General features: G+C 30.2%; 1 protein-coding gene across 6 annotated transcripts in view; it reads left to right on the top strand.

The window, feature by feature from the left end:
* Positions 1–25,882, top strand: part of LOC142324159 (uncharacterized) — a 62,186-nt gene extending 36,304 nt beyond the window's left edge. For 5 of the 6 annotated variants that reach the window (XM_075364878.1, XM_075364874.1, XM_075364875.1 and 2 more), the window contains one exon: positions 23,952–25,880. In XM_075364878.1, coding sequence (XP_075220993.1) covers positions 23,952–24,056 — 105 coding nt within the window. In that variant the 3' untranslated portion in view covers positions 24,057–25,880. Of the gene's footprint in view, positions 1–19,318; positions 19,390–23,951 lie in introns of all 6 variants that reach the window. The other variant, XM_075364879.1, reaches the window with a different exon arrangement.
* The last annotated feature ends 270 nt before the right edge of the window (positions 25,883–26,152 follow it).

The raw sequence follows: 26,152 nt of genomic DNA, 5'->3' as shown, positions 1-26,152 counted from the left end.
GAAATGTAACTGACGATTCAGAATACCGAACTTTGTATCGTATTACCATTGCGTTAACCTTGTCTAATTACATAAACCCGCGATCGATGTGATTTTTAGTTTTTGATAATTGATTATGTATTTTTTAGCGCTGAATAGAAAATAACCTTCATTTTTGTTTCATCATGTCAGGATTGCAAATTTCAATATTATCAAAAAGATTAAAAATTACAAAAATGTGATACAATAAAGTAGACATTTTTTTTTTAATAATAAATTAATGTAATATATATAATATTCTATTTTATATGCTTGTTTGGCTTATATTATGCATTCTTAGAGCTAAACAGTTGAGTGGTCTGAAGAGGGGGGCAGGTGGGGTCATTGACCCCTAAATTTCTAATGAAAATTGCCATAAAATAAGCCTAATTTCTATTATAGTGGTTAATTTTTATGAGGTATGTAGTGCCTTAGGAAACCACTCCCCCTCTTCACCTACCTTTCATGATAAAGTATGTAACTTTTATTCCAAGTGTCGAACTTTCTTTGGACGGCTTATACTCTGCTTTGCGCTTTTCCTTCTATGTTCTCTATAGGGTTCATCTTGGTGTAACAGCCAGGCAGTAGTCTGCCATCATTATAGTAATCCATTTTCCTTGATATGTCCTTTCCATTTCTTTCATGTCCTGATGAAATTTCTCACCCGTCTCTTCACGTCTCGTCACAAACGGCACCCAGATTTTCAGGAAAATAGTTCACATGTGAATTTAGGAAGTGAACCTTCAAGCACACAGAACAGCCTAAATTTTTGTACTTCTGCAGCATGCTCGAGCGGTTGATTTGAAGTTCAGATTCTTCTTATTGGCCAGAAACTTGGTTAGTACTTCTTTAAATTCACCCCCAAACTTCTTTTACTGCAACTTCATTTGTTTGTCAAAATTACCTTGTTTGAGAAGATTTCTAATGTCAGGACCAGCAAAGACATGCTGTTTATTTAGCATTTTATAAGACGGGAAATTTGTCGCAGATCTATTTACAACATTTACCTTCTTTTGGTAAGGCTTTGACCAAGCCTAACTTGATACGCAGAGTTGGAAGAACTTTATTCTGAACCGGTCTACGTACATCGGTGCAGAAGACTAATTCCTCCTTCTGAAAAATGTGTAAGAAAATCCTTTTCTCTATACCTGAACCAGGAAAGTAATGTGCCAGCTGCTAGTAGGTTCTTCACTTTAATCTTCAAACCAAGCAATTCTGAATTTTCTTTGATCAGATGTAATTCTCGAACCAAATCATTTAGTTCAGACTGTGAATAAAACTCTGGTGCATAGCTATCTCCAGGTTCATACACCTTGACATTATCTTCATTTAAATCGCTTGTGGAACCATCTGTTTCAGTTTAATTTTCTGATGGAATTGGCACTGGTATGTCTGGACCATGTGGAACCAGACATAAAGCGTATGGCATATTTGGATAAACGATTCTTTTTTATTCTTTAAATTGAAACCATGAACACCAGTTCAAACAAAAGTAACAATCGTCGGTGTAATTTTGTGACTCCATTAAAACTCCAAGTCTGTACGCTTCTTGTTCCCTTTGACCATCATCTAAGTCCTTCAACACATGTGCAGCAAACTTATTGGGATGCCCAAGTTTTGCCTTGATCTCCTATTTTCACCTGAAATATGACAGGTACACTTGTCAATCGAAACTTGTTATTTTTTTTTTTTTGCCTTTTCACCATTAACTCATCACAAATGTAACGAAAAGAATCTGCAGCCTCTTGAAGCCATTTAGAGAACGGAAAGTTTGCTTATGGTCTGGAAACATATTTTCCACTGACAAAAACAGCAGTGGCGGATAGCTGCCAATAAAGTATTACATCTTGTTAAGTGTTATCGCAACCTGTTGACCAAGCTCTTCTTCCACTGTCTTGTCATCTTCAACCCAACCCCCCCCCCCCCAACCATTCTCTTCAGACCACTAATCTGTTTAGCTATATAAATGCATAGTAAAGGCCAAAAAAATGAATATGTTTTTTTTTATTTTTTAATAAAAAAATAATGTTTTATGTCTATTTTATAGTATCACATTTTCAACTTTTTACAAATTTTGAAATTTGCAATTTGTGAAAAATTCTGACATGATAGAAAAAATGAAGATTATTTTTGGATTCAGTGTTAAAAAAATACTTAGGAATTAATTGTGTCAGTAGTTAAAAAATATTCCTCTACATCCCAAATTTTGCAGGTCTGTGTTATATATACAAATTTGATACAATTTATTTATAAAAAAAGCAATAATTAAACTAAACACAATAATAAAATTTGAAAAACCAGAAACTAGTGAAAATCAAATGGCCTCTGTTAATACAGAAATACTTAATACTTTTTCAGGACAATGTTAAGTTTTTAACAGCTTTTCTTTTACGATTGATGTTTCTGTTTTGTTTTTTTTATTACATTGTTGTCTGACAGGGCCGTGCATGTTTGTAAGTAAGATTTCTTCTTGTGATTTTATTTTTAAGATTTTTATAATCTGTACAATCTAATGTATTACTTTAATGCAATCTAACCAAAATAATAAATGAAAAAAGCAGTTTGATTTTTTTAAAACGGGTTGGTTGTAGATTTCTGTCATATTATGTATATGGATAAGTAGATATGAGTTATAAGCTGAAATACTTGGTTGCTATTTACTTTATAATTAAAAATAATACAATATAAAAATTGTTGTTTTAGGTCTCTCTGATTATATGTTTATGGATAGGTACATTAATGTTATTTTGTGATAGAATAATAGTGGAATTAAAATTGCTGGAAAATGATTAATGTTCAGTAATGACACCAATTTATATAATATCAATGAAATATTAGCAGTTTATAATTTGTACAGTCAAATACTTCAAAAGAATAAATAAAAAGTTGGGGATAGATTATTTTCTTTTTAAAAATGGATGTTTAGACATAACTTCCCTTCAGCCAAAATTGTTGTCAAAGATCTCTCTCATATTATATACATAAACAGATCATGAACAGAGTTCAGTAATACATTTCGTTGCTATTTATTTTATAAAGTACTAGCTGGCCGTCTAGCCAGAAGCTGGACCCTCTGGACTCGGGTCAGCCCAGGCGAATCCAGAGCCAACTCTGGGTCAATTCTTTTAGTTGGTTCTCAAGTGATGCAATAACAAACAAACAAACTTTATATATATATATATATATACACATTTCCGAATAATCATGTCAATTTGTTAGATTGACAGTGTACCCTGATGCATGTAAAAAGTTAGCCTTCAACATACTAACAAAGTCCATGTTTGAATTTTGAAAATCTGATGACTTTCCAGAGATATTAGAGAAGCACACCATTTCACTTACCAAAACAGCACGCCGTTTGTTACCAGTTAATGGTGATGATTCATCATCATCATAACTTATTCCAACCTGTTCTGCAATTTCAGATACTCTCAACCTGATCGTCTTCAAGAATGCCTCAAATCGCACGAGTGTTTTTGTCTGTAATGCTGGTCCGAGGACGGTGATCGTGTTCTTGATTTTCCACTTGTTTTCGTTCTTCTTTGAACTCTTTATGCCAGGCAAACACAAGAGTCCTTGACAATTTTTGGTCCCTGAACTGTGCAGTCAATATATGAAAAATTTCCAACGCTTAAACTTCATGAGCAAGAAATTTTATAATTATACATTGCACGGTGGAAGGGTGCACCTATTGCTGCTACATTGTGAGCGTTACTGACGAATTGGTTGGAAGTGTGGAATGGCTGGCTCTCCCCACTCATAATGACTCCACCCAAGCATACTAGAAGCACAGGCCCAGTCCTACCAACCGTAGATCCTCTGGAACAAAAATCCCGTTTATATTTGATTTACCCTCGTATTTTATTTAACGTAAATTTAATTCTATTATGTTTGTAATATTATTCCTTTGATCGATTCGAATAATTCAGTTCAGTTCCAGATCATAAAGTGATAGAGACTGGTAGTTCACAATTCATTAATTCAGTTCATTGAAGTTTGTGCTTCAACCGGCAAATCTCCACTTTTACATATATATTAGAGATTTTTCAGAAAATATATTAGAGAGCGCAATAAAAGAAAACAAATAACACAAAGAAATAATAAAACGAACATCAACTCAACTCAGGAACAATGAAAACAAATGCACGGTATCAGCTGTTACGAAGGATAGAATAGAGAATCAATATGCTACTAGTGCTTCAGTGTTAAATTAGAATAAATATGGAACTAGACTCACACATTGCAGTAACTCATCAAGAATAAAGCAGATCAGTTCATAATAACAAATTACTTGCAATTACTAGCAAAAAAGTGGATGATGAGTTATTTCTTCAAGGGCAATTTTTATTAAGGTAGTTAATGACAAGTTATCTCTTCAAAAACTGGTAAGGGGTTAATGATTATTAATCATGAAAATAATGTTTTTATTGATTTGGGTGACTTAATACCGAAAGCAAATTTGACACGATATCTGAAGAGAGCGTAGAAAAATTTGGGTCTGATTAGGTTCCCCACGCTTAACACGACATTAGTCAGGTGTAGAGAACTTTTCTTGTATTTGACATTAAAAAAAAAATGATTTATTTTGTCCCAGATATGTTTAGTTCTTGCAAGATATAATTGCGAATAAGATATTAGACAAATGAAACATCACTGGTAAACAAAAATTGGGCTATGTAAAAATAGTTTGATAGAAGTTACATGTAATCAATATTTACTTATTGTTTGCATATTACAAAGATAAAACAATTTGCTTTGCTTTATATTTAAAAAAATTAACATAATTTCTTATAAATTGTTTTAATTCAGTCACTGTTTTTGTTGACACATTCAACGCAGACAAAGACTGCCCTAGATACTGGCTCCTTATAAATAGGGGCTCTGCACTTGTTAGTGTACCTGTTCTTTCTTTTAGGGCAGTACTTGCACTTTGGAGGCTTTTGATCGTTAGGTTCAGCAGGCTAATTTTAAACATTGTAGGCAAGGTCTACAATGTAATTTTTTGTTTTGCGGGAATAGTCAGTGTTTTGATTTGTACTCTTTTCAGCAGTTGATTTTTCACTAACTCTTTTCCAAGGTCCATCAAAATCATTTTTTCTTCTTATATTCACATGTATGTTTTGAAAATAATCAGAGCATTGATAGCACTGACATTTAGCATACCATTAAAAATAGTAAACGGCCATTTCAACCGACAACCGAATGATTCATGATACACAATATTCAGTTTTTAGACGATCGCTGATCCACCTTTAGTAACATTACAATAAGTTATAATTTCGGGTTTCAGAGCATGTCCACTACTTTCATACCATGGAGAATAGGAAGTACAAGAACAAGTTTCTTTTCTTTCTTATCCAGAATGCAAGAAACTATGGAACAATAATTTGGGGGATTTGATAAAGCAAATATAGATGAACATCTGGGATTTTTTGAAACGTTGAGAAGCTCTCCTGGAATTTCCCGTTTATCTTTGCAGAGAATCCAAATTATCGTAAATCCGTGATTGGCATAGAGATTGTTTACTAAAGGTGTAGAGGTGAAAAAATTATCCATAGTCGCATTTCTTCCTGTACCATCTATTTCACTGACACAGAGTTTGACTACATTTGATACGGATAAAGGGGGGCTGTCTTTAAGTTGTTGACCTGTATATCTCTGTATGTATTTGTCTAGATGGTTCTTCAGTCTACGGTAGCATAGATTTTATTCTGTATCAACACAGTTTACTCTTCATATACACTAAATTTACAGCGTCCTCTGAAGACCTGCATCATCACGTCAACCGTGACACTTTTTCCTACACTGTATCTTTCACTACATGTTTTTACAAATCCATCAAAAATATTACGAATAGGGGCTAAATTATCAATCTTTTTTCATTCAACGTGTATAGAGTAATCATTAAATCTCAGTGCTTGCGGTAGCAAACGAAATCTTTACTGGAACATAGTGGCAGTAAATATTTCAGTTGCTGTTACATCTACAGCTCAAAGATCATTTAATTCAATGCGATTCTTTTTTTAACTCCAATGATATACATTAACCCTAAAGATACAGCTAATTCTGTTTCATTAGTTAAATAACAGTCCTGTACACCTCTTGAATATTTTATATTCATTTTAGTCCAATTTCTGGTTTGTAAAATTTATGATTTCATGCATCATTGAATCCAGACAAAAGTGTTTCCAGCACTCCATAGTTATTTTGTTGTCTTTTGCTACTACTCTTGCTAGTTTAGTAATGTTTTAAGAATGAGCATCAACTAACTGCCACGACTACAGCTCTTATAATTTTGGAGAAATTCCTAGGACGGTTTCATCCTTTTCCCAGTAGAGCAGAAATGGCGTATAAAAAGGTGAGGTTTTTTCTCACAACCTGACTAATGGCTGGTTAACCAAATGACATTTTTGATTATTAAAATTATGCAATATAATCACAAAAAAAAATTGTAAATTCATTGACCTCTTTGCTGAACAGCTACCTCATGTGACATTTTTAAAAACAGCCACAGCTTAAGAAAGATGAAGTCTGAAAAATTGTTTATAACCTCTTTTTTTTTTAAATTTGCATTTCATTTACATTAATACAATTAGATTTTTGGGCTTAAAATTGTATTTATCAAAGTAATTATTTATTTTGATAAGTTACCCAATTTGATAAAGTATTTATTATTCAACAAAGGTAAAAAATGAAAGTTTTCCAAAAAAAATATAATCAAGTCATCTATAAGCTGGTAATATAAGTTGGTCTGAGATATATTCAAGTAAACAAAAATCAAATCCACTAAAAGAGAAATTAAATTTATTAAACTAACAAAGAGAAGTCAAAGTATTAATTAAGGAGCTCTGTAATATTATTAAAGGTTTTCAATGATGTGAAAACGAGACTTTAAATAAAGACTTGGAAAAAATCACAAGTTATTACAGCATTAAAAATAGTGCTACACTGGTTGCAATAAAAGAATGAGTTCTTTGTAATTTAATGATAGTAAAAAAAATTTATATTTTCTATTTAAAAAAAAGACAAGCCGCAGCCTGCCCCGATCCAGTCTCCTTAGGTTACAAAGCTTTGATCACTAACCTGGCCTTGGGCCAGACAGTCCAACTACTTTTACACCTAAGCAGACCCCCCGTCACCAAGGTGACGTCGATGTAACTTTCCCCCAGTTCAGAACAGAAAGGTGGCGGTTCTGCCTTGTTAAGCTTGTAGAGGTTCCTGGCATCAATGAACTGTGCGACACTGGGGCCAGCGAGTGGTGAACCCCAGGCGGAAGACTGCGTTAGCAACCAGCATTCTTGATGCCCGGGAGATCGTTCAGAATCTTCGCCAAGCCATCGGCGTACTCCTTGTGACTCGCACAACGGTGAACTACTCGTCAGAAAACTGAGGCGAACTCTTCGTCCCGGCGAAATATACCATATTTCGCTCGTTAATATTAGTACAAAGATTAGTTTCTCCGCGCCAAGCTTATTTTTTTGTTTAATTACAATAATTGAGTAATTATTCAAAAATACAAAGTATCTTAAAAAGAAATGAACACAAATAGTACGAAATGTGCACGAGTTGAAAAAGTAATAGGAAAAATAAAATATATACATAAATACGTACAGCCAATGGTAGATGTATCTTTTGCCAGCATATGCGTATACTGTTTTTAAAAATGTAATCTAATCGGTCTACTTATTATAAAACTACGCCAATAATATTTTTGTTTTGCTTTATTTTATTAAACGTGTTGAAGGTTCATCTAATAGATAAATGCGATTGTTTGTGAATCTGTCTGTTTGCAACAGCATTATACGAGAACCAACCGACCGATCACTTTAGTTCAGTCTGGAATATAACATTGAAATATCAATTACTTAAAAAACAACTGAAAAGGTACATGCTGACTAATTTTAAAAGAGTCGGTGTGACACACTTAATCTAAAGGCTTGGCAGATATCAAGAAAACCGGGAGAGCAAACGTTTTTTTGTCTAAAACTATCTGAATATTAGCAAAGTCTCTATAAATCTGTTCGATGATACTATGATCTGTTTGAAAGCCAAAACGGTAGTCGGATAGTTTGTTTTGTTGTAAAAAGGTTCTTCTATATCTGAAAAAGACAGGATCGGTATTCAAGATCGACATTAGGCCAATTCATTAAACATAGTTATTTTTTATAAATCATCAATAAAATAAATATCTTTCTCCAATCTTATCTGTTTTAACGTAATTTAGGATAAAAAGTAAATAAAATTGATTAAATTTTCCTAGCTTCTTTAAATTCAAATTTCCATTATCAGAAGAATACGAGATCGACTTTAGATGAATTCATTAAACATAATTGTTTATATATCATCAATAAAACTAAATATTTCTCTTTCAATCTTACTTTTTTTAACGTAATTAAATTTAACTTCATTTTTTCACATAGGGGGTAAACGTATCCTGCAAATTTGAAAGTAATCGGTCGGTTGGTTCTTGCATGATGTGATAATAAACAAACATACAAACTTTTATATATATATAAATTTCCGAATAACCGTGATCTGTTAGATCGAGAGTGTACCGGATGCATGCAAAAGCTAGCCTTCAACTTTCTAAAAAATACTCTGTTTGAATTTTGAAAATCGGATGACTGTAGAGCACCCATTGTACCTTCCAAAAAAGCGGCACAGTGGCATCCCGTTTTATCAGTTGATGGTGATGATTGGTCTAGCTTCCTGTGAGGAGCTTGCGCACCTCACCACTCTAGCCTCACACACAGCCCCAACGGGAATCCCATTATTGTTAAAAAAATTTATTTAATGTGGAGTTAATTCTATTATTTTTTTATATTATTCATTTGATTGATTCGAATCATTCAGTTCAAACCCAGTCCACACTGTGATACCCACCGGGTTGGTCTAGTGGTTAACGCGTCTTCCCAAATCAGCTGATTTGGAAGTCGAGAGTTACAGCGTTCAAGTCCTAGTAAAGCCAGTTAGTTTTACACGGATTTGAATATTAGATCGTGGATACCGGTGTTCTTTGGTGGTTGGGTTTCAATTTTCCACACATCTCAGGAATGGTCGAACTGAGAACGTACAAGACTACACTTCATTTACACTCATACATATCATCCTCTGAAGAATTATCTAAATGGTAGTTACCGGAGGCTAAACAGGAAAAAAGATTCCACACAGTGATAGACACTCGCAGTTCACAGTTAATTAATTCAGTTCATTAAAGTGCGTGCTTCGCTCAGCAAATCTCCACTACTATACATATAATTTTTTTTCGAGATGAAATACATCTAAAAACCTTCTCGGTTATGCCAAGAAACATGGATAAACAAATTTGGTCGTAACTGATTGAGTAGTTACTTTGAGTAGTATCCCGAACAAAAAAAAAAACCTCTTCATCTTTTTTATAATAGTATAGATAGAGTACAGTATCTTGCATCTCTTACAGTATTTTAAATGCAATTAAAAAAACTTTTGAAGAACTAATATTACTCTATCGATGCATTTTTAAATAATACAAATAAAAAAAACTTAAAGTTCTGCATCCTTCACAGTGTGTATATAAATGTCCTCAATTACTTTTTGTTAATGCCTTCTGATTTGAAGCTCATGACTTTTTCTTTTTCTTTCTAGCCTCCGGAACCACCATTAATTATTACATCAGAGAATGAATGAGGATGATATATATGAATGTTAAGTGATGTGTAGTCTTGTACAGTCTCAGGTCGACCGTTCCTGAGGTGTGTGGTTAACTCAAAACCCGACCACCAAAGAACACCAGTATCCACAATCTAGTATTCAAATCTGTATAACAGTAACTCTCTTTACTAGGATTTGAACCTTAGAACTCTTGACTTCAAAATTAGCTGATTTGCGATGACGAGTTTGAAAAAGAAGTTGCTACTAGTAACTTCTTTTTTGAACTTTTTTTCAATGTCACTACTAGTGACTTCTTTTGATTTGTGATGACGAGTTCACCGCTAGACCAACCGTTGGTCTAGCGGTGAACTCGTCATGACTTGAAAGCTCATGACTGCTACACCATACGTCCAACAATGGACATGTTTCAAAGCAGCAGCTTACTGAGCAGTTCGTAAACTCCAACAATTCATTTGCTGCATTATATTAAAATTTCTTACCATTCATAACAACGGTTTAAAGAAACCGTCTGCAAAATTTTTCATTCTTTGTCTTGCACAACAAATAAGAGACAAAAGAGATCACATTGGCGGCTGCTGCAACTGCACCAGTTGTATAATTTTCATTGCGAGGACTATTGTATTTGATAGAGACTTTGCATTGCCATCAACGTTTAACACGCGGTGAGACAAAGCATAAAATGGCAAACATTGAAGTTAATGTTTGAAACAAATTTGAGATCAATGTTACATTTGTACATTTCTTATTATAACCCGAATGTATTCTGAAAATTTAAGTAAATTTTTATTTTATTAAACTTATTTAACTGTTACGTGAATGAAAAATTATTTATTAAGTCTGTTGTGCAATATCATATGTGTGTGTGTGTGTGTGTATATATATATATATTTTTTTTTTCATCATTATAACCAGATATCGTTTGTATTGAAATATACAATTACATGTGTTGGCGTCACTGTTTAGTAGATTGGGATCATTTGTTTATAAGCGTTGTTAAAGTGAAATTTGTATTGTAATATCAGTATTATTTATTTGTGTTCACTTTTGTTGACCAAGTAAGTAATTTTATACCATTCTAACATAAATTAATAGAATTTAAGTTTGAATTTTTTGTGTTTATGAACTGAGTGTAGCTTTAACTTGTGATGAAAATTTATTTAAGTTCGACGTAAAATCGTTTATTTAAGCAGCACATTAAAAAATTATTATATCGTGGGCATATTATTACTAGTCGTTTTTTAATTAGTAATTTAGGCAATTAAGCAGTTTGTTCCACCTTAACTTTTGTATCGTATACGTTATTACTCAACGTGGTGTAAGGCAAGGTTAGCCTGCGTAGGTTAACCCACCGGGTTGGTCTATTGAACGCATCTTCCCAAATCAGCTGATTTGGAAGTGGAGAGTTCCAGCGTTCAAGTCCTAGTAAAGCCAGCTATTTTTACACGGACTTGAATACTAGATCGTGGATACCGGTGTTCTTTGGTGGTTGGTTTTCAATTAACCACAATTCTCAGGTATGGTCGGACTGAGAATGTACAAGACTACACTCATACACATCATCCTCTGAAGTATTACCTAAACGGTAGTTACCGGAGGCTAAACAGGAAAAAAAAGAAAGAAAAGCTTGCGTAGGTTAAATTTCGTTGAATTATATTTATAAAATAAATAAATAACAGTGGTAATATAATGGTTATATTGGATGATATTAACTATAACCCAAAAGTTTGCTGTTTATAATTATAGATATAAATTAACCAAATTTAACCTCCGAATCTTAAGTCACTCTGAGGTCAGAGCGTAAAAAGTAACAACTTTTTACTTGTCTAGAAAATAAACTCCATAACTGCAGTCTGCATATCTAACCTTTAATGATTTTACATCAGATTTTCTTCTTTTTTTGTCTAGAATCCAAGCAAAACATTCAGTTCAAAAAATTCTGAGGTAGTTGATATTCACTTCCCTTTTCAGAAACAACTCAACAGAGGCATTTCCTTTCATTTTTGTCAGTGCTGTTCTATTTATTGTATATGTAGCAGAAAGGACTGCTTCATTACTTCACCCCTAAGCAATTTGGGTAAGTTGAGTGCAAATGCAACCAGGATCTTGCCACCTCACAAATGATTCTGTTTTCTTTCTCAGCTACTCTAGATTGTTGTGGAGTATTAGATCATAAAATGTTAACACTTGCATTAATTTTTCCAAGCCTGATTCAACTATAGCAAAGTGTTGTTTTATTAGATGGACATTCATTTGATTTATGCCATATAATTTGCTTTTACAACAAATAAGTCCCACTTAACAATTTTTAGAGAGATGACCTAATTTTCTACAACAAAAACATTTCTTGCCATTGTGATTAGCCTTAGCATGACTCCCTTTTGCTAAAGTTTGATCTAGAAGCATGCTTCCTGGGTTGACTGACAATCAACCTTGAGTTAAAGATGTTTCGTATCATAATCCCAACTCATATTTAAAAGTAGTTTTGCAATTCAGACCGTGTCTTCTGTTGGCAAGTCATGCCATGTGATGTAAATGGGGTAAAACACATGAGGCAATGTTTATTAAAGCCTTGCGCACGCCATTCTCATATATTGTTTTGCCTAGGAGTATCATTTCATTTGAAGTTCACTGTACTTTGCAAGAGGAGTGTCAGATTTATTTTAATTTCAACCATACTTTGTGGGCAGTAGGATGTAACTCTACCCAATAAAAAATTTCTATCTAGAGAAAGAATAATTCTTTCTTGACTATTCTTCTTTTTTCTATTTGCTATGATCCATTCACCAGTTTCTTCTGATAATCAACACTTCCAGTCTCAGGCTTTTCAAAGGTTCTGTTAACAACTTGAACAAAAATATGTTGCTCTAAACATGTCTGCACAATAATATGCCCATTAGTTTTTCAATTTTGTTTTCTTCTGATGTCTGTAAATATTCCATGATTTCCAACTAGATGTAGAAAAAAAACACCCCATCGCTTGATAACCGTAAACTTATATTTACAACAATATAAAGGAAAAACCTCCACGTCAATTTTCCATCTAATGTGTTTACCGAAAATTGCCTGCTCACCTACTATATTTGGTAAAACTCGCTAAAAAAAATCTGAGATCGGTTACAAAAAACTATTTCTTTAATTTTTGATTGTGAGATCCATGTAATCCTTACAGGGATCACTTGATAAATTTTAATATTATTTACAAAGTATTCTTATATATAAAAAAAAAAAAAGTTATATTTATAACCCTTAAGGAAACTACCTATGTACATCTCTTAACTACTACTGCTATTATTACTTACATCATACTATGTTATAAAAAACTATTTACAGAAAACAATAACATTTCATTATATCTATCATTTAATTATGAATTTTGTTATAAATAATTCAATACAGATTTGTTTACACAAAATCATGATCACAACAACGTTTCAATCAAAAGTTTTATGAGATAACAAAATTAGTTAACAGCTGAAGCAATTAAGATAAAATAAAGCTTCATACACATAACATTTTGTCATTACCCTTTTGATAGTTTTTGTTGAGGTTTCTCTGTCTTCTGTCTGCATCTTTATTTTTTAGTAGCCACTGCAGCTCTGTCTTGCTGTTTTGATGACTTCTTACCTTCAGTGTTGATAAGCCTATATACTGTTGCAGTCTCTTTTGTAGCTCCATCTTGACTGACTTAAATTTGCATATCATTGTTAAAAATTTGTAAAAAAAAATGTAAAGTCAATTCTTCCCTAAATATTTTGGTTCTCATTGGAAGTTTATTACTTTCTTTAGTACACAGATAAAAGTAATCGATGCTGAACCACTCCCTTGTCTTAGTTCTGTTTTAATTTCTAATTCTTCTGACAATTTTACATCTGATTTTGTGTTTAGAATAGTCTGTCTGTTTAGTAATGTTAATTATGTTGAGATCCTTACCAAATACTAGAACATTAAATAAGGAAGTTCTATAGATCGAGTTGTATGCCTTTCTGAGATCTATGAAGACAATTACTTAATTTTTATGCCTTGCCATTTTTTCTCCTTATTATTGTTTTAAGGGTTGTGTTTTGTTGTGCATATGATCATACTTTTCTGAATCCTTCATGTTCTCCCAGTTATTAAGTCTATGATTAATTCAATTCTATTTTGAAGTACTTTTCAAAGTATTTTATTTGTCAAAGGTAAGAGGAAAATCCCTTTGTGGTTGTTTACTTCTGTTTCATCTTTTTGTTTGTGTAGTAGATCTATTAATACATTTTTCTAATTTTCATGGGATTTTTCAGTTTTCCATATCTCTTCTAGCAAGTTCTTCAGTATTTTCTTGGGTTTTTCATGATTCTTTCCATAATTCCATATTTTTCAAGCTATCACCTGCTATCTTGTTATTTAATTTCTGGCAAATTTTGTCTATTTTCATTTAATAATTTTTTTTTAAATTTTGCAGTTTATGTTGTTAGATTTTGGAATTGAAATCTTATCTTCTTGGTAGTGTAATAATTTTTCAAAGTACTTGCTGGAATTTTACAGTTGTCTTTGTTGTTATGGCCTATGCTATCAAATAATACAGCTAAGTCTTTAATAGAAGATACCTTTTGTATTGCAGTATTATTTTGTATTATTCAGTTGCACAATATATCGGCATTTGCAAACCTTCAAAATTGAGTATGAAATCAATTTTCTTTTTGTAATTTAAAAGAAATACTAAAAGAAAAAAAAACTAAAAAAAGAAAGATGTGAGTAGCTTATGAATAAACTGTCATTTATAAATACTATGAAAATTAGAGAACCGAAGTGCATGCCTTGTCTTACTCCACATCTAGCATAAATAGACTTAGAAATAAAATTATCAGTTTTAACATAGGGAATTCTGTTTGTACAAAAGGAATATTTTATGGGAAAAACACATCGTTGTAATCATTGAAACAATTTGAACAAGATGACTATATTTTGAAAATAAAGTATTTAATATTAAGCTTTTTATTGAGGTCAGAAAGTTATAAAAATATTCTTCCAAAAGTACAGCCGCAACTAGTAGTTTGCATGTATCCTGTTTGTTATAATAACCAGGGACACACAGTCATGGTTTAATAATGCCTTTCGTACAGTTTTATCAGACTACTTTATACTTCGTTGACATTAATATTATTATTATTATCATTATCACATTATTATTATTGTTATCATTATCATCATCATCATTATTATTCGCAATATTTCTGCCAAAGACTCATCTGTGTAAAAAGAATAACAAATTTAAAGACATTAAAATCATATCAGTAAACATTGTACAATTTAATATAATGGTGAAATTTAAAAAAAAAATATGTAAACGCAGTTGCAAGCAACCACTTTTTCTTAAAGCCACTGTTTGATTTCAGCTTTCCTTCAGTTGTTGTGGTAACGTTATTATTTACAACTTATTTACACACTCCACAAAGTACAGAATGAAAGAATATTCATACCTTACTTTTTTCACATTAAAGCGCTTTCGGGCATAAGCCTTTTTTTTTTCTTTCTTTTCTTTTTCCTGTTTAGCCTCTGGTAACTACCGTTTAGATAATTCTTCAGAGGATGAATGAGGATGATATGTATGAGTGTAAATGAAGTGTAGTCTTGTACATTCTCAGTTCGACTGTTCCTGAGATGTGTGGTTAATTGAAACCCAACCACCAAAGAACACCGGTATCCACGATCTAGTATTCAAATCCGTGTAAAAATAACTGGCTTTACTAGGACTTTAACGCTGTAACTCTCGACTTCAAAATCAGATGATTTGGGAAGACGCGTTAACCACTAGACCAACCAGGTGGGTTTCGGGCATAAGCCTGTCTTCAGTAATGTTTACTGAATTTACACATAGGTAACATTTGTTAAAATTTGTTCAGTCAATAAAAATTTCGTTTTAAAAATTTTAATGTTATTAAAATTTACTTTAATTTGCGATCTTATGTTAACATATTACTGTACTGATTATCTAATTTATATAAAATTGCTTATAAATTATAAATTACCAACTTAAATAATATTTATAAGAATATCCCTAGTGAATTCTGTCTGCAGATTCATTAAGCTGAATTTACATTTGCGTCTGGTTTAAAAGTATCTAATTGTACAGTGTTAAAGTGTACAGTGTATATTAAGAGAACAAACAACTCTCCCTGTTTTATTATAGGTTATTCAACTTCAATGTATGCACCTTTTGTAGCTTGGCAGATGTCTAGAACAATAATCTAACTCTTGGCAGATGTTTAGGAGCATCTGCGGCATTATTAGACATATGAGTAGTATAGAAACCTCGGGTTCAACTGTCATTTTGCTTTCTATGAAAGTAGTGATTATTTGGAATTGAACCCGATGTCATGTTTTTTAGATGAACATGTGTTTGTAGTTAAATTTATGAGCTGAAAGAGTGGATTTACTGCAAAATATATAGCCAAACATGGATTTGAGATGTCCCCCAAAATTACAGTAAATAACCAACAATCAAATGAAGTTTGAACCTGAAGGTCTCTTTTCACGGGTTTATTAGATACATTAAAGAACGGCTACTCACAATGATGAATGTGTGTTCACGTTAAATTTACATGTTAAAACAGTTAATTTATTGAAAAATTCATAGTAAAACAATTGTTTTATTCATTGAATAGTTTGATGCTGTCATGGGGATTCCCCCGTCTCTATTAATAATGATTTCTCAACTATAAAGGGAACCACTGTTTTATTATTATATTCTCATCGAATCCAATCTTTCATTTAACTGCAATCACCATGATTAGGTGCAAATTGTATTATGATATTTGGTCATCATTACTTTCAGCGATTGTGTAATATATCATTGATTATTATTTAATGTCTATAATGTCAGTTTAAACTTCAAAATCATTGTTAGTTCCTTATCTCGAAAATGGTGTGTCCTAGGCCAATTCTAACACGATTTTGAATGGGTACTTTCCAACTTCCTGGAGCAATAGCTGCTAGTTTCATGCGTTTAGGTCCAACCATTCTCAAGATATGCTTTTTCTTACAATATTTTTTGTATTTGATGATGAAATAAAATAAAAATATGTTTTTATTATCTAGCAGTCAACAGGTTAACAGTTCTAATCACTTTTAAATTTATTACTATGTTTTGAAAAAATCTGTCATCATTACTTTAAGCGAAAGCGGGATGATATGTGATAAAAGTTGTGGATTGTTTATTTTTGTATTGTTGAGATAGCTAATGACATTATCTTATGTATATTATACATAAAAAATTGATATTTATTATATTAAATAATGATTTATAAAAAAGGGCGTATCTTGAAAAGGGTGCGTCCTACACAATCTTTGATGCGATTTTGAAAACCTTAACGGTTTAAAAGAGTACTTTCCAGAACAATAGGTCCTAGTTTCATGCATCTAGGTCCAACCGTTCCCGAGATACTTGCGCTAGTAGAATTCGCTAATGTCAGTTCACCTCAAACCTATTTCATTATCAGTTTTTAAAATAATCTTCTTTATAGTATATGTTCCTTCAGATTTGCAAGGCTAAAATAATTTCATATAAAACCGGAAAAAAACAGTAAATGCTGAACAAACTCTATAATGCTATATTGAACCCGACGTTGAATGTGAACGTGTTCAGTGTAGCAAACGTGAATAGCATAATATTTATACTCATCATTAGCTTTTTGTTTATTTAAAATTACAAGGCAATTATCACTTTCATCATGTGGGAAATGTGTGATGACAAATATGGTGTGGGCATGGATTTTTACATTACCATTTCGTTAATTTGCAACTTGCGTTTTAAATTCTCATCTCCAAGTCTATTATTTTCTATATATTACAACTTTGAATGCAGCTAAATATTATCGTTTTGATATGAAAGTCTTTGATGAAATAATCTTTCATATCACATTTATCATAAAACTCTTTTGATAGCCATGAAGCAATATCGAGTAATAATAATATTTTATAAACATACGTGTACCAGTAGTAATTGTAATAGTTTTATTTTATTATCACCCGTAATCTCATAAAAAGCCGATCCAGGATTCATTTAATTCTTTAGATTGTTTTTTTTTTTGTAACAAATTATCAAACTGTTTCCCTTCATCATGATATAACTTTGTCGCATTAAAAAAAGGGCCGATGAGATTTAATGTAATAATAGTTCTTTAGATTGACTCACCTTAACATTCTTCTTTTACTGTTGCTGTGATTTGCAACTTATTAAACGTTTTTTTCATATAACATCTAACTTTTATATGTACCAGAAATTAGTAAATCTAATTGATTTTTATTACATTTTAGACTAACTTCATATATAGTGTTTGACTCATCGGAATTCTGAGTAGCCAAAGTTTCTGAATAATAATCGATTGCGGAATCCTGATTGCGGCTTTTCTATTATAAAACTCAATTAATTTTTTTGAATGAAATCAGCTTTAATGGACATTCCCCTTCTAAAAATAATAATATATTAAATCATCTAATTCTTGTTTTAAACTATCAATGTCGATTGCTGTATCAAAATGATTGCCTTTCCTTTTAAATTTAAGATCATGGCATGCATAATTGAAAAATTTAATACTGTTTGGCTCTTTTACTTTTCGATATAGGATTTCATAATCGGGATCTTTTTTTAATTTAAAAGAATCATAGAATAATATACGAATCGTCTGGTTGTATCTATAATTACAATACAATTATCTTCATTATCGTGTGTAAATGGTACTGCCATAGTTTTATGTCTCTGCTTTATTGTTTAATCTATCATTTTCAAACATATGATTTGAATATTCATGCACAGTTGTTTTCTTTTTCGATTTGATGTAATCAATCCTCGATATTTTCAAGTTCTTTTAATTTTGCTTGTAACCGAGTGTTACACTCAGATATATGCATCTTGATATAACTTAAAATTTTTGATGAAAAAATCTATTAAATTTTATTACATTTAATATAAAACTTGGGGATATCCAGGAAGCTATTGATAGTATTAAATTATCACAAACCTTTTATGACATTCATAAGACATTCTCTTATTACATTCCTCTTATGATTTCACAGTTTGACCAGTGACTTTAGACATTTCCACAGCAGCCGGAATTCCGGCTGAGATCAGTGTTGTAGTTGATATATGCAACAAATATTTATTACCATTCATTGTTTAATATGAACTATTTTATTGTAATTTCAACTGTATGTAAAACATAAATTATTTATAAACCTCATTTATAGTTCAAAAATGATTTTGTAATTTACTTATTACAACAGTAATTATAGGTACTTAGTATTAACACCACCACAGCTATAGCTTTATTTAAAAACAAAGTAGTCAATCGGATTTCGGTGGAAAATGGGCCGAAAATAGAGTTTAATATAAATAAATATTTATTTTATAAATATAATTTAATCAAACTTAATCTACGCTCGCTAACCTTGACTAATTAACATCGTAATTTTTTGAGTATTTATTTAATAAATTCAGTAATTATTGCAATTTGATTATTTAAATAATAAATAATTGTAATTACTGAATTTATTAAAAAAATTAGGGTGTTAATTAAGTCAAGGTTAGCGAGCGTAGGTTAAGTTTGGTTAAATTATATTTATAAAATAAATAAATATAAGTAACCATTTATATTCTGTTTTGAATCTGTTTCAGCCCATTTTCCACCGAAATCTGATTGACTACTTTGTTTTTAAATAAAGCTATAGCTGCGGTGGCGTTAATACGTGAGTACCATAATTATATATTAAAATGATCTCATGTTTACAGATTGCAGATATTTTAGAAAAATATGATGATTCTACATACAATATATCTGAATATCTTACATTGTTATATTCAAAATTACATGAAACTGTAAATGTTATTGATTATAAACTTAAATGTAAAAATAAAACTAAATATAAATTATATTGAACATGGAAAAATTGTCCAAGTTTACTATACATAATTTTCAATATAAAAACACAGCGTCAAATATATTGCATAATATTGCTTTTGAATTGGTATATCGGAAAGAAAATTTAGAAAACGAAAGAAATCCTCTTTTAAAAAGAAGTTTATGTTTAATGTAAATCAAAATGATTATGTGTATGAAATGGTAGTTGAATTATATAAAAATTTAAAACCTATAATAAACTTTTTTATAATAAATATTCTTTATATATTAGATTATAAACAATTATATTCATATATCCAAATTTGTATAAAGAAATTTACAGTTCTAACCATATAATGCACCTACATAAACTATCAAGTTTTGTATATAACCAGTTTCTGATTGAATTAGCATACGTCTTAATGCCAAAGGGTACCGTTTTTATTTTACTAAACTAGTTCAGCCTACCTTTCCAGTAAACTTTAATCAATCGCTAAATTTTTTCATGTGTATATACTTCTCTGAATCTGTTAACAAGATAACAGGTTTTATTTTTTGGAGATGGTTAAGTATTATTATCATCAGTAAGGTGGAGGAAATGTGACAGAAGTTTGGCTCTTATGGGATAATTTTTTTTCAAATCCAAGAGTTGTAAAAAGGGATTTGTGTCATAAATTTGAATTTTTGGCTTCCAAACAATTGCTGATAGCATATATACAGCTGCAAATAAAAGCATCTTATAATTATCAGTCTTTTTCCACAGGTGAAACCTCAAAAACCGGTTTAGTATTTTTTTTTAAACAAATTTTTGACATGAAGATTAGTCTGCTTCATAGAATATCAACTAATTTATTCGTAAAAAATCTAAATAATGAATACATTGAATAATATATTGTTAGGGTCATCAATTGGAAAGTTTATTCCTGGAGTTCCAGTAAATATTTGAGCATTACAAAGCTTTGTGGTAACATCGTATGTCAACCATTCTAAACCCAATGTTTTGTCTCTTTTTTTTGGCAACAGATATTCAAGGTCTTTTACTTATTTGAACAGGAGGCTGTAAATCCTGTCCCTTATCATGCTCATTATCGGTAATATCCCCAAGAAAAAGAGCAACTAACATCAGCCATGTACACAGAACCCTTCTTTAGTTATACTCGTTGCAATGCCAGTAGAGCCTGTCAAACTTTCTGGAGAAATCACGTTGTGGAATCGTCTTCAACTATTCGGTACAAGCCCTTCGGGTGGCTGGAATTTCATAGACAAAGCAGACATCCTATCGTCATCGAAATTTACAATGCAATCGCTGAGTTGAACCATCACGACACACAAGTGAGTTTCTGTTGGATCTCTAGCCATGAGGGGATTCTGGGTAATGAATGTGCAGATTCCGCTGCTATAAAGACGCATTTAGTCAACCCTCTTTCACTACTATTGTTACTACATCCTAATTTATTAACTGTGTAAAACTCACACTTTGCGCAAAGCGGCTAGATGACTGGATTGCTACAGTAGACAAGTGTGAGGGCAAAATGTTGTTTTTAAACTTCAGTGATATCTGAAATACATGTATTTTAACTTGTCGATAAGTTGTTTAAGTTTAACTTGTTCTCATTTTAATAAACTCTGGGTAATCGGTTGTTAATTGTATTCACTTGTCATATTTCAATATTTATCAGATCAGTAATTAAAACTTGACCTGATACAGATTAAAGACAGTTGTGACATAATTTTATTAATGAAATGAAATTAATTATGTATTTACATTAGGAAAAGTTAACTATCATATTTACCATATTATTACAAAAGATATTTGAAGTTAGTGCCCTGCAGAGCTAATGCAGCAACGCTAAAGTAATCATACTGAGAAACACCTGATGCAAAATGTTATCAGTGTAAACGTTCGTTTTTAGTTATCGATAGTGCAATTTCAAAAGTATGATAGTGTAGAAGGTTTTATATTTGTATAGTATTATAATGTTATAAAAAGTATATATTCAAAAATAGTAATTTAAAAGTTTTTTTAACTTCTGCATAAAATTCCCATATTCTTGTAAGGTAAAAGGATTAATCTATTTTTTTCTCAATGAATATGTTTAATTTACAACTTCACCCACCTTGGGGGCGAAGAAATAATGAATATTTTTAATATCTTAATCTTCAAAGGAGTTAGGGCCTCTGTTGATGGATTAAAACCTTCTCTGAGATAACCTTCCTGCAAATTTAAAAGTAATTGGTCAGTTGGTTCTCTGGTTCTTGCATGATGCATTAACAAACAGACAATAATATATATATATATATATATATATATATATATATATATATATATATATATTATTTTTTATTTATTTAATCAACCAAAGTACAGAATAAATAAAGTAGGATGACTTAACTTATTATACTACAGCTGCATTATATATTCATCTCAAATTACATTACAAACTTCGTAAAATATAACATATCATGCATTTATTTATTTTATTTAAAATTTAAAACCTTTAATCTTTTTTTTAAACTTATTCAGTTAAATTAAAAATTAAAGAAAGTAGTAATTAGTAAAGTAGTTGGTGAAGTAAGTTCAGTTAAATGGACAACATGCATAATTAATTGCTTTACTTAAAATTATTTTTTTAATTTTAATTTGATTTTATGCCTTGATGTCATATTTTTAGATATGTTAAAATGTTTAAATGTTAATTTTAATTTTTCATATTTTAAATTTTGTTTAATTTTTAATTTAACCGAATAAGTTTAAAATAAAAATAAAAGGATTAAAGGTTTTAAATTTGAAATAAAATAAATAAATGCATGATATGTTATTATATTTTACGAAGTTTGTAATATAATTTGAGGTGAATATTTGCATATATAGTGGAATAAGGTAAGTTATTCTACTTTATTTATTCTGTACTTTGGTTAATCTAATAAAATAAATATATTTACATATAGTGCAGAGGAGTATAATTCTTAAAAGAATTGTTTAAAACAAAAAATTTATATATATATACATTTCTAAATAATTGTGTTCTGTTAGATTTTGAGTGTACTTTGTGCATGCAAAAGTTAGCCTTTAACCTTCTAACAAATACCCCATTTGAAAATCAAATGATTGTTTGCAGACATATTATAAGAACACAACTCTGCCCTCCCAAAACAGTACCTCAGGGACATCCCATTTGTTACCAGTTGATGGTAATGATTGGTCTAGCCTCCCACGAGGTGCGCTCATATATCTCACCACTCTAGCCTCACACGCAGTCCCCACGGAAAGCCCATTATTATTGTTAAACAGAAATTTTTTAAATTTATTTAATATTATTCTTATTATTTTTGTAATATTATTTAGTTGAATGATACAAATAATTCAGTTCAAACCTAACTCACACAGTGATAGAAACTCACAGTTTAATTAAATTCAAACTCTAATTCAATTCATTAGAGTTTGTGTTTCAACCGGCAAATCATATACTTATATACTCATATATATATATATATATTTTTTTTTTGAGATTGGTATAATATCTAAAATCTTCTTAGTTATGCTGAGAAATGTGGGTAAAAATCTGGTTTCATTGATCGAGTAGTTTTTTTTGTGTATCTCGAACAAACAAAAACCCTCTTCCTTTTTATATAATAGTATATAATAAATCTTTATGACTAAGAATATACTTTGTTCTTAAATAATTTTTGATAATAAGTAGATCCATATTGTTTTTGAAACCTATGGAAGTTTTTCTTATTAAAAATTGTGATAATGAGTTCACTAGAGAACCGCTTTGAAAATTACATATTTTTATGAATATTTTTGGTATGTACCAAAAATATTATAGTCATGTGACTAAAAATATTGAATAGTCATGACTATCAATATTTTGATAGTCATGTGACTATCAACAATATTATTTATTAATACATAGTTGCAATTCCTAAGCAAAGATTTCTATATCATGATCAATATCAAATCTCAGTCAGGTGAGATATTTTTCATATCCTGTAAAATTCCGTTTCTATGTTTCACACATGAGCTTCATGCTTATGTGGCGATATAAAAAATAATTATTATTTACGATCAAACTCTCATTAAGTAATTGGTGTATATTACAAAATGAGTTTTTTTATAATTTGGTAAGTATTTATGAGAAATAAGATAGAATTCAAAATCTTAGATAACGTTATCTGTGATGATGTTTGTGATAAATGAAAAATTTCACCATAAGCAATATTTACTCTAATGTCAGTTAGATGAGTAGCAGCATTTTTTGATAACGTTTAGCGAAACTTGGCATATTAAAGTCACCGAATAATAATAGTAAGCAAATTAGATATACAATTTATTTTTATTTAATAAATTTTACAAAAAATCATAAACATATTTACTTTATAACATTCATGTTTTGCTTTTTATTACAGCAAGTAAATTTACTACAACTGGAAGAGAAAGTGCTTGATATTAGTAATGGTGATATTGGAAAAGATCCGTTAGCAATTGAAGAGACTGACTTAGTTAAATCATAAAATTGAAAAGATGAAAATAAAGTGGTAAGGGTATTAGATTTTACATAGAGTGGAACACCAATTATTCAGATGGACCTTTGCAAGACCAAATTTGGATAATTGTAAAGGACAATTTAAAAAAGTTTCATCATATATACTGCAGATATCATTTTAATGTTTAATAGGTAAGACACTAAGTAAAAAAAATAAAAAAGTAAATGTATTTCCGTAAAATTAAGAAGAAATTTGGAACATATGTACAATGTAAGAAAAAAGAGATATAGTAATACGGTACAATGTGTAGAAATTTGCTTTTATAATTATTTTTACAGAGGCTGGTATCTATGTTTTTGCTAAATGAATACAAAAACATCAATTGAAAAACTCAGTAAAATAATTATCAATAAAAATAATTTACATTGAAGCAAAGATTTATTTTTTCAAATAATGTATTGTTTTTTTTTTTTAAATTGCCTAGTTTGGATTTAAGTAGTCCAGTTAGTTGAACATCTGGAAAATTGGCATCCTACTGTATTTTTCATTGTTATTACTTTATTTGTAAATTGTAAATTTTGGATTACATGCAGTTCATTTCTTAACTCATATATATACACATATATAAAAAATGTTTTTGGGTCCATGCCCATCTTTAATGATATTTTTTATTTAATAAATTCTTCTTTGTTTACATTTACACATTAATTTTAAGCTTTTTACATTTCATTTTTTTAAAATTGTTTGTTAATAAAATTAAAATATTTTAAAACTTTCAGAACAAATATTTTGTTCAGTCAAGAGAATGAAAACGTATTCCAATCTTATGATTAAAATTGATGTATGTATATATACACATTAATCAATTATATAATATATAAATATATTTATTTATTTATTTATTATCACATTTGGGTGTAACATTTAAGATCAGACTTTCTAAATTTTCTTCAAAGTAACTTTTACAAAAGTCAGATTGAGCCTCCACAGATTGTTCCACATATAGCTGTTGGCTATATGTGGAACAAACATGAGAAAATTGTCTGGTGAACTGAATCTAAACAAACTTCATAGCTTCATTTATCATCAAATCACACCTCACTAGATCACATCTAGAGTTGTAACTCAGGACCTAGTCTCACTACAGGTGAATGAGTTGTCTATATATATATATATATATATATATATATATACCATCATTTGTATGTTTACATAACTAATTTATCTCCTTGTTTTTTTTTCTTCAAAACATCCAATATTTAAATCCAGTAATTAAAATTGTAATTAGCTGCTATAATTTTGTTGAGCTCATGAACTAAGTATTGCATTTTCAAGGTTTCTCTTTACTGTATCTACTAGATTTATTACTATAGTTAAATTAATGTTTTTACTAACAACAAGGTCTTAAAAACCTTTGCTGCTGAAACTAAAATAAATTTGTAAAATAACATTAATACTTTTTTATTTTAAATGAATCAACAAAACTATATTTCTTTTAAAAATGTATAATGCTTGTATTGTATTGAATTTTGTATTATATATTTTAATGTATTTTGTTATTAAATAAATTAATAAATAAAGGTGACAGAAAAGTTAAATATTATTTGTTTATTGCTGACAAAATATACCTACATTTGTTATTCTCAATTGTGATATAACTTATATACATCACACTCTTTTTGAACTAGCATGAATAAGCTTGGTTCACTGCAAAATGACACACCAATTAGGTTGCTAATGGCAGCTTTAGAATATTATGGGCAGATGTAATTTTATGTATATGCATATTATTATAAATGTAATTATGTAAAATGTATAAATAATAATTTACTAATCGAATGTTAAGTGTATAAGTGCCCCTGATTTTAATATATATATATATATTTTAATTCTCTGATTGTTTTTTGTTTTTTAACATTATATGAGCTTCAGTAAGAAATATAATTTGTGTACATCAAAAATGAATTTAAATGTCAGGAAAAGATTTTTGAAAGTGTATGTTTGGAGTGTCGCTTTATATGGAAGTGAAACTTGGACAATCGGAGTATCTGAGAAGAAAAGATTAGAAGCTTTTGAAATGTGGTGCTATAGGAGAATGTTAAAAATCAGATGGGTGGATAAAG

Source organism: Lycorma delicatula, chromosome 4 (genome assembly GCF_047948215.1).
Source record: "Lycorma delicatula isolate Av1 chromosome 4, ASM4794821v1, whole genome shotgun sequence".
Classification (NCBI taxonomy): domain Eukaryota; kingdom Metazoa; phylum Arthropoda; class Insecta; order Hemiptera; family Fulgoridae; genus Lycorma; species Lycorma delicatula.
Note: the sequence above shows the minus strand (reverse complement) of the source record. Positions and strands in the feature narration are given on the sequence as shown.